The 15,172-nt window shown below is 48.5% G+C and overlaps 1 protein-coding gene across 3 annotated transcripts in view; it reads left to right on the top strand.

The window, feature by feature from the left end:
- Positions 1-367: 367 nt before the first annotated feature.
- The window catches only part of LOC119977555 (NADPH oxidase 4), a 239,104-nt gene continuing 224,299 nt past the window's right edge, over positions 368-15,172 (top strand). For all 3 annotated transcript variants that reach the window (XM_038818627.1, XM_038818626.1, XM_038818625.1), the window contains exons 1-2: positions 368-509; positions 701-796. Coding sequence is in view for 2 of the 3 variants with exons in the window: in XM_038818626.1 (XP_038674554.1) it covers positions 396-509; positions 701-796 (210 nt within the window). In the remaining variant the exon portion in view is untranslated. The remainder of the gene's footprint in view (positions 510-700; positions 797-15,172) is intronic.

Here is a 15,172-nt window from a genome sequence, read left to right as displayed (position 1 = left end):
TCTTTTATTATCTCGAACCAGTCCCTCTCTTCTGCTCAATCCCCTGCCGCCAACACACATTTTAATAATATCACATCGGGTTGTTTGTTTCACTCCTCCCATATTTCTCTTTTCCAATCTCCCTCCCGCTGCACCATTCCAGAAATGTCCAACATGCGATAGGGTTGAGCGGAAAGATGGAATGTGATTCCTCTACATATAATATATAAAGATGCCCTGAAGGGAATTTTACCTCGGGCGCAGAAAGGGCCAATAGTGAGCTGCGGTGAAGATGTAGCAAATGCAGTAACAACAGAAATCTGGGAGATCAAAGGGTTGGGGGGGGGGGGCGGGGGGGGGGGGGGGGGGGCGGAAGAGGGCCATTGCAGCCAGCTTGGAGTCTGGGAAGGTATTTAATGCCGTGGAACAGGGATCCGAGAGGCTGCAGAGAATCCACACACACACACTGCACCATGGCTTTGTCTTGCAGCAGCTGGCTTTCCAATGAGGGCGGAAAGCATGTGTTTTTGGTAGGACTGACGAGCACACAGACGCTCTCCACTACTAGAATTGCAACGCATTTTAAGACACGTTTTCAAACTTTCTTTTCTCAGCAGGCGGCTGGGATGCCATCCTGAATTCAAATTGCACCGATTGACTTCTGCGAGCAGCTTTCACTAACTTTTTCTCTCCTTTCTCCCCCCCCTCGTCTCTATTTCAGATTTTCTGGTTGTCGATCAACGTGCTGCTATTTTGGAAAACCTTTACGCTCTATTATTATGGAGCTCAGTATTATTACTTACATCGGATGCTTGGGGTAAGTAGAACAAAAGATTATTTCAGTCCATTTGCGGACAGGTCTGCGAAGTTTCAGCGAGTGCAGTGAGAAGCTGACAGATCAGAGAGCAGCCAGCCCCCTTCTGAACAAGTTGTTGTTTCCCAAGAAAAGTAGAAAGGATCGGCGTTTTTCGACTTTCCCATGACCCCTCTCTCCAAGCGTTGAAACATTTAAAAAAGTAAAACTTGGCGTTCCTGGGGAATTAATGCATTGGTTGTAAATTCAATTCGCGCTGTACTTGTTACAGAAAGTGACTGGTGGGGAAGGATGGCAGCCCTGGTTGGCGAACCCTTTGTGCTTTGGGACAGGGAGCTGATGTCAGTCGGAATGAGCTGATTAGAAAGACTCCAATGGAGTCTAGGGGGGGGGGGGGGGGAATGCTCACTTTGGGTTACAAAGGAGACAGGCAGGGAGTGTATTAAACAAGTGCATTCGGGAGACATTTGAAAAAGAGCTGTGTTTGTACAATGAACGTTGTGGAATAATCTCTCCAACATCATTTGGCGACGTGCAGTGCGTGTAACGAGCATGGGAAGTAAAACAGGAAGAAGTTCCACAACACAAAACAGTGTCTGGGCTTTATCCCAATTGCATTTCAATCGTGCCTGTGCAACCAAACGTGGTCAAGAGGCCCAATAGTTTTCCAAGTATTAACACGGAGCTCTGCCCAAAGTTTCTTCAAACTTCTGCAGTTTGGCGCGGCTAACTTCATCAAACCTCACCCATCGCACACACATTCTCTCATTCGATTTCGTCGGTAACTTCAATGCAAAAGAAAAGGGGCGATCACTTTCAAAATCAGCAACTCTTTTTTATTTAATGCCCGAGGGGGTGGAAAACGGATTGTTGTTGTAAATAAGTTGTAAACACCCCAGTCCAACGCCGGCATCTCCACATCGTAAATAAGAGGGGTTCTGGAGTTACTATTTTTTGGGGAGAAACTTGCACACCTATTGCAGTTGCATCTCCGGGCTGTGGCTCCATTGTCCTTCTTCTATCCCCATTAGCAGTTTGACAAGAGAGTTGGGAAGCTGCTTGCGCAAAAACAAAAGATCGGGCTTATTTCTAGGCCTACAGGCAAATAACTAACACTCTGCAACGAGGGCTTTTGTGTTCTCCGGTTTCTTCTGACATTACCCTGAGTGATTCTAGCCTACTGACCATGTATTTCTTACTGATGTGTTTGGGGAAAGGGGGTGGATATTTTTAAAGTTCAGGAAATTTTCTCCATTGCACTAACCAAGATCACAAAGAACAGATTTTAGTCCAGGCAAAATCAACCTTCTGGTGATTTTCGTTTTAAGTTTGAAGTGTTTAAGTCAGATTGTGATAAAACGTGTCATTTTTTTCTGAAGAAAAAAATAATCGATTAAAAAAATCAGAGTAAAATCATATTTAAACATAAATTGTGTGCTGACTTTAAAAAAATCCAGACTACTATTTTATCCTAGGTCTTTCCCCATTATTTGAAAAGCTGTCCTGCTTTTTGCTCTATTGATGTTTAAAAGTTGTGCTGATTTTTCTGATGATATCTTTGGCCTGTTAGCACTGTAGCAACACTACTGCTTCAAAAGTCAAAGTAAAACAATTAGAATAGTTTGGTTATTTATTAAGATGATTTAGGGGCATCCAGAACAAGGAGCTATAACTTTAAAATTGGAGCTGAGCCACTGAGAAGTAGAATCAGGAAGTACCTCTCCACACAAAGAATTGTAGAAATCTGGAATTCTTTCCCCCCCAAGAAGCTTTCAAAACTGAGTTACGTGCTTAGGCACACGGTGTTAGAGTCACAGTGATAGAGTTTTACAGAACAAAAAGAGGCCTTTCATCCTATCTGTCTGTGCTGGCCATCAAACACCTACCTATCCGTATCCCATTTTCTAGCTCTTCATCTGAAGCCTTGTATGCTAAGCTGTATCAAGTTCTCATCTAAATCTACTTAAATGTGGGGGTTCCTGCCTCTACCACCCTTTCAGGCAGCGAGTTTGAGATTCCCAACACCCTCTGGATGAAAAGGTTTTCACTCAAATCCTCTCCAAATCTTCTGCCCATTAATTTAAATCTATGCCCCCTATACTAAGGGGAAACGTTTCTTCCTAGGTCCCTCATAATTTTTTACTCCTTCATCATGTCCCCCCTCAGCCTTCTCTGTTCTAAGGAAAGCAACCCCCACTAACCATCCTCTCTTCTAGTTGAAACGCTCCAGCCCACACAGCATTCTGGTGAATTTCCTCTGCACCCTTTCTAGCGCAATCATATCCTTAGTGTGGTGACTAGACTGCCTATTGATCATTTTTTACAGCTCCATCGCAATCTCCTTGCTCTTATATTCTGTGCCTCAGTTAATAAAAACAAATATCCCTTACGCCTTCTTAACCACCTTATATTCATGGATCTATGGACATGCACCCCAATGTTCCCTCTGGTCCTCTGTACTTCTTAGCGTCCTGCCGTTCATTGTGTATTCCCTTGCCTTGTTAATCCTTCCAAAATGCATCACCTCTCACTTTTCAGGGTTAAATTCTACTTGCCACTCTTCTGCCCATCTGACCAGTCTGTCTGTATCATCCTGTAATCTAAGGCATTTCTCCTCACTATTTACCACACCATCAATTTTCATGTCATCTGCAAATTTACTGATCACACCTCCAACTTGCACATCTAGATCATTAATGTACACTACAAACAGCAAGGGACTCAGCATCAATTCCTGCAGTACACCATAAATGATTCTATGTAAGTATGTTATTGTTCAGTAGATTTTTGTTACGTAAACATATCATAAGATATCAAACAATTAAATGGGGTTGAGGTACAGATAAACAATGAACAATTAAATAATACAACTGTCTTTTCGGAAGATAGGAATTGGAGGAGGCCATTACATACCACTAGCCTATCCCACAATTCAATACGTCCATGCGTGATTTGTCCTTCAATCTATGTTCCCAAAGCACATTTCAGAATTACCGTACAGTTTTGTTTTCTGTTCCAGTTCCTGCTTTATTACATACTGTAGAAATTGTTTCGGACAAAGATTTAAAATATATATATTGTTTCCCAATTGAGGAGCAATTTAGCGTGTCCAATCCACCTACCATGCACATCTTTGGGTGTGGGGGTGAGAACGATGTAGGCACGGGGAGAATGTGCAAACTCCACATGGACGGTGACCCGGGGCCGGGATAGGACCTGGGTCCTCGGTGCCGTGAGGCAGCAGCGCGAACCACTGCACCACCACGCTGCCCCTCGTTTAGGACAAAGGTTAAATGAATTAATTTTATGTTGGTCTGTCAATGGCATTTTCATTGATGTAAATCGGTTGCAAACTTGGGTTCGACAATGCCACTGAGAGTGGTGCTATCAGAGTCGAGATAATAGTGAAGGTGGGGTGGGAGTGAGTGGTTGGGTGGACAGCAAGAGGTCCATAGTCATACTATCTGCATGCCAGATAGCAGGATGAAGGTGAAGTGTGATTTGAGAAGTTGCATTTTTTAAAATTAAGAGTAGCCAATAATTATTTTGCAATTAAGGCGCAATTTTAGCATGGCCAATCCACCTACCCTGCACATCTTTGGGTTGTTGGGGTGAGACCCACGCAGACATGGGAGAATGTGCAAACTCCACACGGACAGTGTCACAGCCGTGATCGAACCCGGGTCCTTGGCGCCGTGAGGCAGCAGTGCTGACCACCACGCCACCCTTCGTTTATTGCAACGGCTTGATTCACTGCGAGCTAAGAGGCAACATCTCTTAAAAGATGCCTCTCTCTCATCGGTTTTCCGCTGATTCCACCAGTGGAGAGTATGCAAAGGTGAAGGATATGAAGGTTCGTACGAGCCTTGCTGACTAGATATTTGAAATGGGTGAGTGCATTGAGCAGAGGGAGAGGTTGGTGGTGCAATGGGTGGGAGATAGCATTTGAAGATGCATTCACTGACCTTGATCACTCTCATGAGATCATTGAACATTTTGTGGCACTACAGCCAGGTCCTTTAGGCAGCAATACTTGAAATGGTTATAAAACTAAATTACTGTGGATGCTGCAACCTGAAAAGAAAACAGAAAATACTGGACAATCGCAGCAGGTCTGACAGCATCTGTGGAGAGAGAAGGGAGCTAATGTTTCGAGTCTGGATGGCTCTTTGTGAAAACTATTTTTGATAAAGTGTCATTCAGACGCTAAATGTTAGCTCATTACTTGGATTGGCCTCTGTGTGCCTTATCCCACAAAATAGCAGTTATAAGCTCCTTCCTGATGATTCCCTTATTTCCTCTTTCTTTATTTTTGCTGTTATTTTGATCCTTGAATGCTTAATGGACATGTATCTTTAAGTCAAGCAGCAGAGAGGTGGAGGAATTCAAAAAGTTGCAGCATAGTATATGGCACTAGTCTTTTGAACAGAAGTTCTCGGCACCTAAGAGGTGGCATGGAACTCGGTTTGAGTGATTGGCTGGTGGCCAATAAATTGACTAAAAGGCCGAATACTGCCTGATAACAGGTGGTGATTGGGTCCTACTCGAGTAGAATGATTTTCAGAGAACCAAGGAGCTCAGTTTGAATCCTGGACACTCAGGGGAAAGACCTGCTCTCCCCCTCTGTCTCTCCAGAAAGGCTGTGAGGTGATGTATTTCTGAAACTACAGAGGACCTAAACAAGTGAATCTACCATGAAACTATTACAGGCTGCAAACAGAGACCTGGGTCTGAAAGCTTACTTTGAAGAAAGGTCTGCTTAAAGACAACCATCTGAAACAAAGACTCTTTTTCCTTTTACTTATTATTTTCACCCTCTTCTCCCCTCTGTGTTTGTCTGTCTTGTGTATGCCTGTGTAGGCGATGAGAGCAAGTTGAAGTGGGGGATTAAGACTTAGCTAATAGTTAAATCAGTTGTATTTGCTGCATACTTCATTATATTTCTTGTTCTAAATAAAAAATATGTGTGTTTAAATTTACAAACCTAGTGACTGTAATTACTGGGCAGCTAAGGACCAAAGACTGTATTTTTCGAAGAATTATTGGCTAATTCAATTGAATTTGCAATTGGGGTTGGAATTGACCACACGCTAGCTCATGGTGCCATATAATAGTGTATGTTTTAGGACAACCTAGCCCTCTGCAGAAACTTGTCTCTGACTTTCTATCTCCTGGACTAAGACGGCTGAAAACCTAGGAACCCTCTCTCTGACCTGCTGATCCATTGGTATTCTACTCCTTCTCGAGATCAGCATTTGCTGCAGCTAGAATGCACCTCTCTTTTAAGAGCTGTGGCCGATTTTGTGGCAGGCAGGCTAGCTTTAACTTGATCAAGCCATGCATGCACCAGGGCCTCTGGCTGAGTGTGCAGCCAGTTAGCAGGGCATTTCCTGTTGGAATACATGCTTCAAAAATGGAGAAGGGCAGGCAGCACAAAATCCGTGTGCGTTCTGCTGATCTGTCAAGGGACAATAATGTATCGGGATCCACCGGGGTACCGTCCAAATTTTAGCACACAACCAGCACTCATATACTAAATTTTGTAGCTGCTTACTGATGTGATGGACACGAGGGAGCATTATGGCTTGGAAGATCAGAGGAAGTCACATACTAAACAGTGCTTGGCCATCTTTGTGCATAGGCTCATAAACACTGATGGTCACTCCTTAAAACATCTAATAATGCATTTTTTAGGATCTATGGCACAATTTAACCATGGCGTTGCACCTGGCGTGGATCTGAGCATGCCGGGTAAATATTGGGAAAGGCCAAAATTTAGGTTTGCGGAAGGTGCAAAGCAGTTTGCAATTCATCTGGCCCACTCCCGATGGTGATTTCTGGATCTCGCCCAAAGATAGCGAGAATATCATTAACCCTCATTTGCATTCATTTCACTCTAATTAACAAGATTGAAGGTGAATGCAGCGGCCTCCCGGGAATTACGCACCTCGCCAGCAAGAAGTCAAGTGTGCGTCATTTAGTACTCATTTTCAAAAAAGTGAAGCTGGCGCAATGGTTTCTGCAGGGAAGTTAGGAAGTGAGTAACAATTTCCATTTTCCAGCATGCGGCTCCAGGGCACTGGAGCTGCTGCCCCAATGCTCGGGGTGGGGGTGGGGGCATCGGGGGGATCCATCAGGGGGTTGGGCTTGGTCGGGGGGTTGAAGCTAGGTCGGGGGTCGCCCCGTTCCAGGGGGGGGGTTGAGGCATTTTGTGTGTGAGGCCTTCAAACCATCTTTAAATATTGTGGAGACCCATAACAGGGACAACCACAGCTGCAGCTTGCCAGTCCGACCAAACTCTTCCAGGACATGGCCCTGCTGTCGCTTCCATCCTGAAATTCAATTTCACTCCCTTTGAATGTGAGCAGTCTCTAGCTTCACAAATGAAGGCTATTTCAAATGAGGAATTAGCCTTGGTGGTTGTGATAGTACTTTAGGTGCCTCCTCAAAGCCACACATGCTATGTTTCAGAGGATGATGAGCACACTGCATGTCAAGCAAACTTTGATGCCTAAACAATGTGCCTGATCTCCAGGAGGGTCAGATCCACAGAGGCAGCTGCTAACAATTAAGCGCAGGGCTTCAGCACTAGGGATCCTCTCGTAACCAAAGGGTAAGTGTGTGGTTCAGGAGAGGGCATCTGAGCATGGTCTTCCTAAAGTTCCCGACAGAGGCCTGATGCTCCTCAGTTTCTGAAAAGGCCTGACTCCTGTTTCTGCTGACAATGTGCTCACACCCATCCTCTGAAGAGGGTCTGCATCAGAGGCTGTTGATGTGGCTGGAGGTGTTTGTGCAGAGCAGGGATACCAGCACACCTGACTCGCTGCATGGCACTCAGAGAGAAGGCGGGGCAGTCATGGTAAGGGTGGGGGTGGCTTGGGGATTTTTGAGGGCCCCGGGATGGAAGCCCTAACTGATTGTTGGTCTGTCTCCATCTCCATTCTTCACAGATACCAAAATGGTTGCTGGTGTTGATCCCGCCGCAGCTGCCCTTGCGTTGCTGGTTGCAGCCCAGGTGGCCAGACTCCCGAGAAGGCAGCAGCGACAACACAGGCTGGAGGCAACACCTCATTTTCAGGGAACCAACGCACATTCTGAAGACCCAGCCGCCCATCAGGCTGTGGAGGGACTCAGTCCAATGTATACAGGTGACAATGGTTGCTCAATGAGCTGACGGAGAGCATGTGCCGCAGAAGACTCCATCTCAGGAGAGAAACAGTGCGGCACCAGTGCCATGTCCTTATGGACTTTGCACCCGTGGTGGAGGAGGACTCCTACTTCCGGTGGCCATGAAGGTCACTGCAGCCCTCAACTTTTCTGCTACTAGTTCATTCCAGTGCTCAAGCTGGGGTCTATATGACATTTCTTGAGCTACAGCCCACAGGTGCATCCAGGAGGTTGCAGATGCTCTGTATACCCGGCATCAGACTTAATCACCTTTGAGCTGGACCAGGACCACCAGGAAGCCTGGGCTGCAAGCTTCTCCACCCTTGCCGGGTAGCCCCAGGTCACGGGGCAATCAATGGCACATATTTCGCTCTGCACACACCGGGGCATTAGTGAGTGCCCTTTATTAACAGGAAGGGGTTCCACTTCCTGAATGTTCAGACCGTTCGTATTATGCACATGTCTGCATGCTAGCCAGGGACCGTGCATGACAGCTACATCCTAGGGCACTCGTATGGTCACCGCAGGATGATGGGTTGGCTCTTGGGGCACAAGAGATACCCAGTAAGGTCATAGATGGTGATGCCATTGCAGGGACTCAGACTCATGTGGAGACCCATTATAATGTGGCCCATGTTGCCACCCATGTTGTCATTGAGTGGTACATCGGAATGCTGAAAATGCGGTTCTGATGTATGGACCGCTCTAATGGTGCCCTGCAGTATATCCACAGAGGGTTTCCCGCTTTGTGGTGGTCTGCTGTGACCTCCATAACCTGGCACAGAAGAGGAGAAATATGCTGGAGGAGGAGGGACATGCAACCTCTTTTGAGGAGGAGACAGACCAGGAGCGGCAGGTGGACGGGCCTGTGGAGGAGCCAGAGGATGGAGGACTAGAAGAGGCAAGGGTCTGACATGCCCGAAGGACCACGGAGACTCTCATCATTTCTAGATTCTCATAGGACATGGCTTTTTCCGTCAGTTCAATCCCCCCCCCCCCCCCCCCCCCCCCCCCCGCCATTGTACCGCCACCGCCCTGGCAATCATGTTCCATCTTCTAACGGTCTGTACAATATTACTCCAAGGTGATGGGTCTGTGTTGGCACTGTCAGTGAGTCACTATACATTGCTGGTGAGCGATTAAAACCTGCTATGAGGAAAGCTCTGATGCTCCTTAGTTTCTGAAGAGGCCTGATTCCTGTTTCTGCTGACAATGCGCTCACACCCATCCTCTGAAGGGGGTCTGTATCAGGCTGTTTGATCCTGGAACACTGTGCCCGGGGAGTGGGAGAAGCGGAGGGAAACCAGGGGGTGGGGGTGCAGGTTGGCCAGCTGTGAAGATTAACATGACAGAGGCTTCTCGTGTTAAAGTGTTACATGTTTTAATAGTGAACATTTTACTGTGTCAGATTCCCATTCCCCCTCGCTAGAGATAGCAAACCCCCCAGTGCCCACTCAGTGCTCCTCATTCTTCCTTGGTCTTTCGTGGTCTACATCTAGGTGCGTCCCCAGGATGCACATCAGAAGTGGAGGAAGCCTGCTGCTTTCCGCACCCTGAAGCCTTTAGTGCCCTTGGAGGACATCGTCTGGAGCCGGAGGGCCCCGTCCGACTTACTCGTGCCACAGGCATCACCATGCCACACTATTCCGCCCGCTGTCCTTGAGACGTGCCGGTGTCAGGAGGGGTTTTTGGAAGAAATGGAGATTGCCATCATCTCCTTGGTGGCAGGCCCCAGTTTGGCCTTCAGCACCTTCTCCTCCCTGACGGTGCCCGTATGGCCCTGGGGGACTCCGTGGGTCAGAGTGGCAGCTTGATTGAGCTCATCTTGCTCTGCCAGTCCTGGTGGTTCCCCATTGTCTGCACCATGGTGTCGACACCCTCAGCAATGCCCCTCAGTGCTTGGCAATGCTCTGCGGTGCCTCGGCAATGCTCACCTCCATTTGGAACATGTCCCTCAGCCACTGGGACATGATGTCGATGCCCTCAGCCATGGTCGTCACAGACTGAGTCACGCCTGGGGCACCACCACTCAAGACGCAGATGTTGTGCTCCAGACTCCTGTCACCATCCTAGCAGTGTTGGCCTTGGTGCCATGCATTGTCGGTACCATCTCCTGTATCCAAAGCTTTTGGGATTCCTTCAATCAGTTCTGCAGTCGCAGGAATGTCGCTGACATCCCATCCTGAATGTCACAGGCTAATGTCTGCATCACCTCTGGGAGAACCTTGTCCAGGGGCTCGGCTTCTGACTCAGACCCAGCTGAGTCCTGGGATCCAGGAGACCTCTGACTGTTGTCTCCTTTGGATGTTCCTGCCTCCACCTGATGTGCATCAGCAACTGTGTGGTTCTCACCAGATTTGACCTCAGAAGCCAGTCCACTAATGTTGCCCACCGAGGTGTATATCTCTGTGCTGGTGGAAGGTGGGGGTGAAAGCTGTGACGCCTCGATGGTGGTCTCCTCGGAGCTCTCCGAGGTGTTCTCTTGGCTGGTTGGGAAGTCCAGCCTCATCAGATGTTGATCCTACAAGACAATGGACATGTGATCAGTGAGGGGAAGGATCATTTTGTCTGACATAAACAACTCACCTGAGACAGGTCATCGGGGTGAAGGGGCAGTGGATCCTCACCTCTCGCTGTCAGTAATTGCTATCTCCTGTGATTACAACCCCCACGCATTCCAGGGCCCGTTCCTCAGATCTCTGGCATCCTGCCCCTCCCCCCACATTTTGGCCCTTCCCAGCTTATTATGGGCTATCTTTTGCGACGGCAAAGAGAGGACATTGTGAGCTGCATAGGTCCGGGGGGGGGGGGGGGGGGGGGGGGGGTCTATCGCAGGTGGCTTGAGTGGGCATCGCACTTGGACAGGAAAGGATTGTGTTGGTGGGTGCCAGGGATTGCCGAGGAAGAAGCACAAAGTTCTGATGTAGGGAGGGCGTGAGGTATCAGTCAGTGATTTGTGGAGGGAGTTTGGGAGTTTATGGGGTGGCAAGTGGAACTGATGTCAGAGCAGAGGTGGTAACTTACCCTTGCAGCTCGGTGGAGGTCATTGGTCTTCATCTGACATTAGATGGAGGCACTCCTGTTGCCCAAACTGACAGTCGCTGCCACTGCCTCCCAGGCAGCATTGCTTACCCTGCTGTCGTAGTCCTCCCCTCAACCCCCTTGGTGATCAGCGTCGTGAAGCCTGGCCAGATTTGCATCGCCAAAGCGAAGAGCAGATCTGCGTGCTGCCATGCTTGTGTGTTGACTGGGAGTGAGTGGTGAGGGAGTGTTTAAAACGTCTCCGTCTTGTTAGCAGCGAGAAGCTGCGGCGCGAGTCTGGCGAATCAAATGGCGAAGGAGCCAGTCATGGCGAGAATCTCGTGGGGGCTCATTTTTTGGCACTAAGTGCCGTTTGATACAGGCTGTGATCTCACCAACATGTCGTTCGGGGACCATCCCGCCAAATGGGCCCAAAGTGACACTCAGAAATGTTTCCTTTGAATCCTGCCCTATAAATAATTTTAACACCAGTTAGGTTCACTGTTCAAATTAAGAGAAAATGTAATTCTAATAAAATGATAATTGAAACCGAAGAGAAATACAGACTGCCTAAGGAGTCCTGTGTATCCAAAATTTTCATTAATTCCCAAAATGGTAAGAGTTGGTAGACTCTTTGCCAAGATTGTAGTTAGTTGAAAAACAATAAGAGCTCAATCTATGCATTGTGCAGGGAGAATTTAAGCATGAAAAAAAATCAAAAAATAATTCACATCTAACATAGTTGCGAATTACTTCCCAATCGAGAACAAAAAGGATCACAACATTGCTTTGTTTACTTCATTGTTATCAGCCTTGCACACCTTTCATTTCCCTGTTTGTTTTGCTCTCCCACAGCCTGACGTTTTAGGATAGTGGGGGCTTGGGCCCTGCTGACTCTGGCTGACCCACTGCCACTTTACGCTCCAATGAGCATTGACTGACAGCACGCAGGACCTCCGCCCCTCGTTCAGGAGGAAGTCCTACCTTGGGGAGTAGCTGGCCAATCTGGTTGTCACTGGGCCTTTGGGGGTAAGGTTGGAAGGGGTCTTCTGATGAAGCTATACCCCACAACCTTCCTGCTCCAGATCTAACCTGGACTAACCCCAGTCTTCCCCCACAGATTTTCAGTCCACCTGCCAGTCTAGAATTTGAGGCTGGGTTGGAAATGGCCTTTCAGTGGCCATTACGTGGCTACATCAATTGGCGGAAAGGTCGGCTTCCTGCCCCAGCATAAAATCGCTGCAAGGTTGGGGTGTTCAGACTAGTGTTCTTATTTTCCCATTTTTTTCACGTTTTTTTCCCTCTAGGCGTATGGGAATTTGGAAGAAATCCCACCTCTACAATTTCATGCTTCCATAAAAAGCTATTGGAGGGGCACTGTAAAATTCTAGACCATGGGTAGGGAGTTACATGTTGCCTGAAGGCACACAGGTTGCTGCTCATTGGGGTCAGAATGCTCATCAGTGGGGATAAATGGTAAAATGGCTTTTTCTTTGGGGCAGTGACGGGATGCTGGGGGAATAGGGTCATTATGTTCACCAAGCTTGACGTACTGTGGAGAACCTAGAATTATGGTGTTGAATTGCAACATGCTGTTGTGGTGGGTTAGGAATTGCCAGATTTTTGTGGGTGTGATCAACTAATAAAATCATTGAATTCCTTTGCACGGGCAGAACTGCTTCATTATGGTTTTGGATCTGCAGCTATTAGTGTGTACTTCATTCAGGATTATCATGTTCTTCTGGATTTTGCTCCTGCCTCTACTGTTCTTTGTTCTGGGCTGTGATCGGACGGTCTTGTCGCACCCGATCCGGTAACGCAATGGGGCCGGTAAGTTTACGCTGCTCAGGACCCCTAACGAGATCTCACGAGATCTAACGAGACATCGCTGATGTATCTGTCCAATTCAGATACTTTCGACCAGACCACTTACTCAACACGGTAATGTGCAGCCCACACCATCAGAGATGGGACACCAGAGCCACGGTCATTAACTGGATCATTGTGTGCTGAGGCCCCCTCCCACGGCATCATTGGCAGAAAGCCAAAGGTAATGGCAAAAGAGCATGAAGGAGATTAAAACAGGCTCCTGAGGCACATCAGCAGCAAAGGGCAGCACGGTAGCATTGTGGATAGCACAATCGCTTAACAGCTCCAGGGTCCCAGGTTCGATTCCGGCTTGGGTCACTGTCTGTGCGGAGTCTGCACATCCTCCCCGTGTGTGCGTGGGTTTCCTCCGGGTGCTCCGGTTTCCTCCCACAGTCCAAAGATGTGCAGGTTAGGTGGATTGGCCATGATAAATTGCCCTTAGTGTCCAAAACTGCCCTTAGTGTTGGGTGGGTTACTGGGTTATAGGGGATAGGGTGGAGGTGTTAACCTTGGGTAGGGTGCTCTTTCCAAGAGCCGGTGCAGACTCGATGGGCCGAATGGCCTCCTTCTGCACTGTAAATTCTATGATCAAAGGTTTTACCTAAGTGTCTTTTAATAGCAAGGAGATCAAAGAACAAACACAAATACAAGTTCAACAGTCTTTATTAAACACACAATTAACCCGTAAATGACCCCAAGGTATATAGGGCACGATTCTCCGCTCCCACGCCGGGTGGGAGAATTGCGGGACGGCTGCTCTGGCACCCCCCGCGATTCTCCCACCCCCCCAAAAATGGCGTGTCGCGTTTTGGGACATGCCGCTCGGAGAATCGCGGGCCACCGTTTTTCACGGCGGCCCGTGATTCTCCGACCTGGATGGGCCAAGCGGCCTGCCGTTCCCGACCGGTTCACGCTGGCGGCAACCACACCTGGTCGCTGCCGGCGTGAACATGGCGGCAATACCTGGTTTGTGGCTTGTGGGGGGCGGAGAGGGCAGTGAGCACCACGACCATGCTCGGGAGGGGACTGGCCCGCGATCGGTGCCCACCGATCATCGGGCGGGCGTCTCAAAGGGACGCACTCTTTCCCCTCCGCCACCTCGCAAGATCAAGCCGCCACGTCTTGCGGGGCAACGGAGGGGAAGACGGCAACCACGCATGTGCGGTTTTGAGCCGTCATCCGTCGTGACGTCAGCCGCGCATGCGCGGGTTGGAGTGGCCAACCTGCGCATGCGCGGCTGACGTCATTAGGCGCGCCGGGCCTTGACGCCAGCGACAAGGCCCTGCGGCCGAGATTTACGGCATGGCCCTCCTAGCCCCCCCGGGGGGGGGGGGGGGGGGGGGGGGGAGAGAGAATAGGGGGCAAGGAGAGGCCTCCGACGCCGTCGTGAACCTCTCCGCGTTTCTCCGCAAGGCGTCGGGCCTTGCGGCGAATTCCACCCATAATACTTGAAACACCCAAGATTCGGTTATAGTACCCACAAAGATAGCTTGATTGAACCGTCGGTCTAATTCTTGAATCTCTCTGGTCCATCATCACGAAGGTGAGTCTCGCAGGCTGTTTCTTCCTTCCTTCTTTCTCTGGTCAGTAGTCTTGATTGCCTCTGCATGGTATCTTTGCTGCTGATGTGCCTCAGGAGCCTGTTTTAATCTCCTTCATGCTCTTTTGCCATTACCTTTGGCTTTCTGCCAATGATGCCTTGGGAGGGGGCCTCAGCACACAATGATCCAGTTAATGACCGTGGCTCTGGTGTCCCTTCTCTGATGGTGTGGGCTGCACATGACCTGTCCCCATATTAGGTAACAACAGAAACTCTGGGCGACAGAAGGTCTGGCCCGATCTGGGTTACTGACAATAGACCTGTGCACATCAATAGGGTGCAATGATCTCCTGTGGGTAATTGATGGGCAGGTCCAGACATGTCTGGCAGCTTCTCTGTTGGTTGCGTGTTTGACTTTGGTCAAGTCTGAATTCCAGCAGCCTGCCTGAGGTTTGACTGGAGTATGATTTTAATATACCCAATTCTTTAATTTAGGATGTCCAATTTAATTGGCCTTGAAGCTCCTCCAGAATACTGTGACCTATTTTCACTCTTTCCCAGTGTCTGACATTCATAGTCTGGATTTTTTTAAAGAATCACTCCAGAATTGTGAAATTTATCCTTGCGCTTTTCCTGAAATAATTTTGTAAAACAGAAATTGCTAGAGCTGAGGAAAAGTATTTTGACAATAGTGGATTGATTCTGGGATATCTAAACCCAGCACACCTGCTCAGACTGCACAATCCAATTTCTTTAAAAAAAATTTAGAGTACCCAATTCAT

This window comes from Scyliorhinus canicula, chromosome 14, assembly GCF_902713615.1.
Source record: "Scyliorhinus canicula chromosome 14, sScyCan1.1, whole genome shotgun sequence".
NCBI classification, from domain to species: domain Eukaryota; kingdom Metazoa; phylum Chordata; class Chondrichthyes; order Carcharhiniformes; family Scyliorhinidae; genus Scyliorhinus; species Scyliorhinus canicula.
This window is presented reverse-complemented; position numbering and strand designations above follow the sequence as displayed.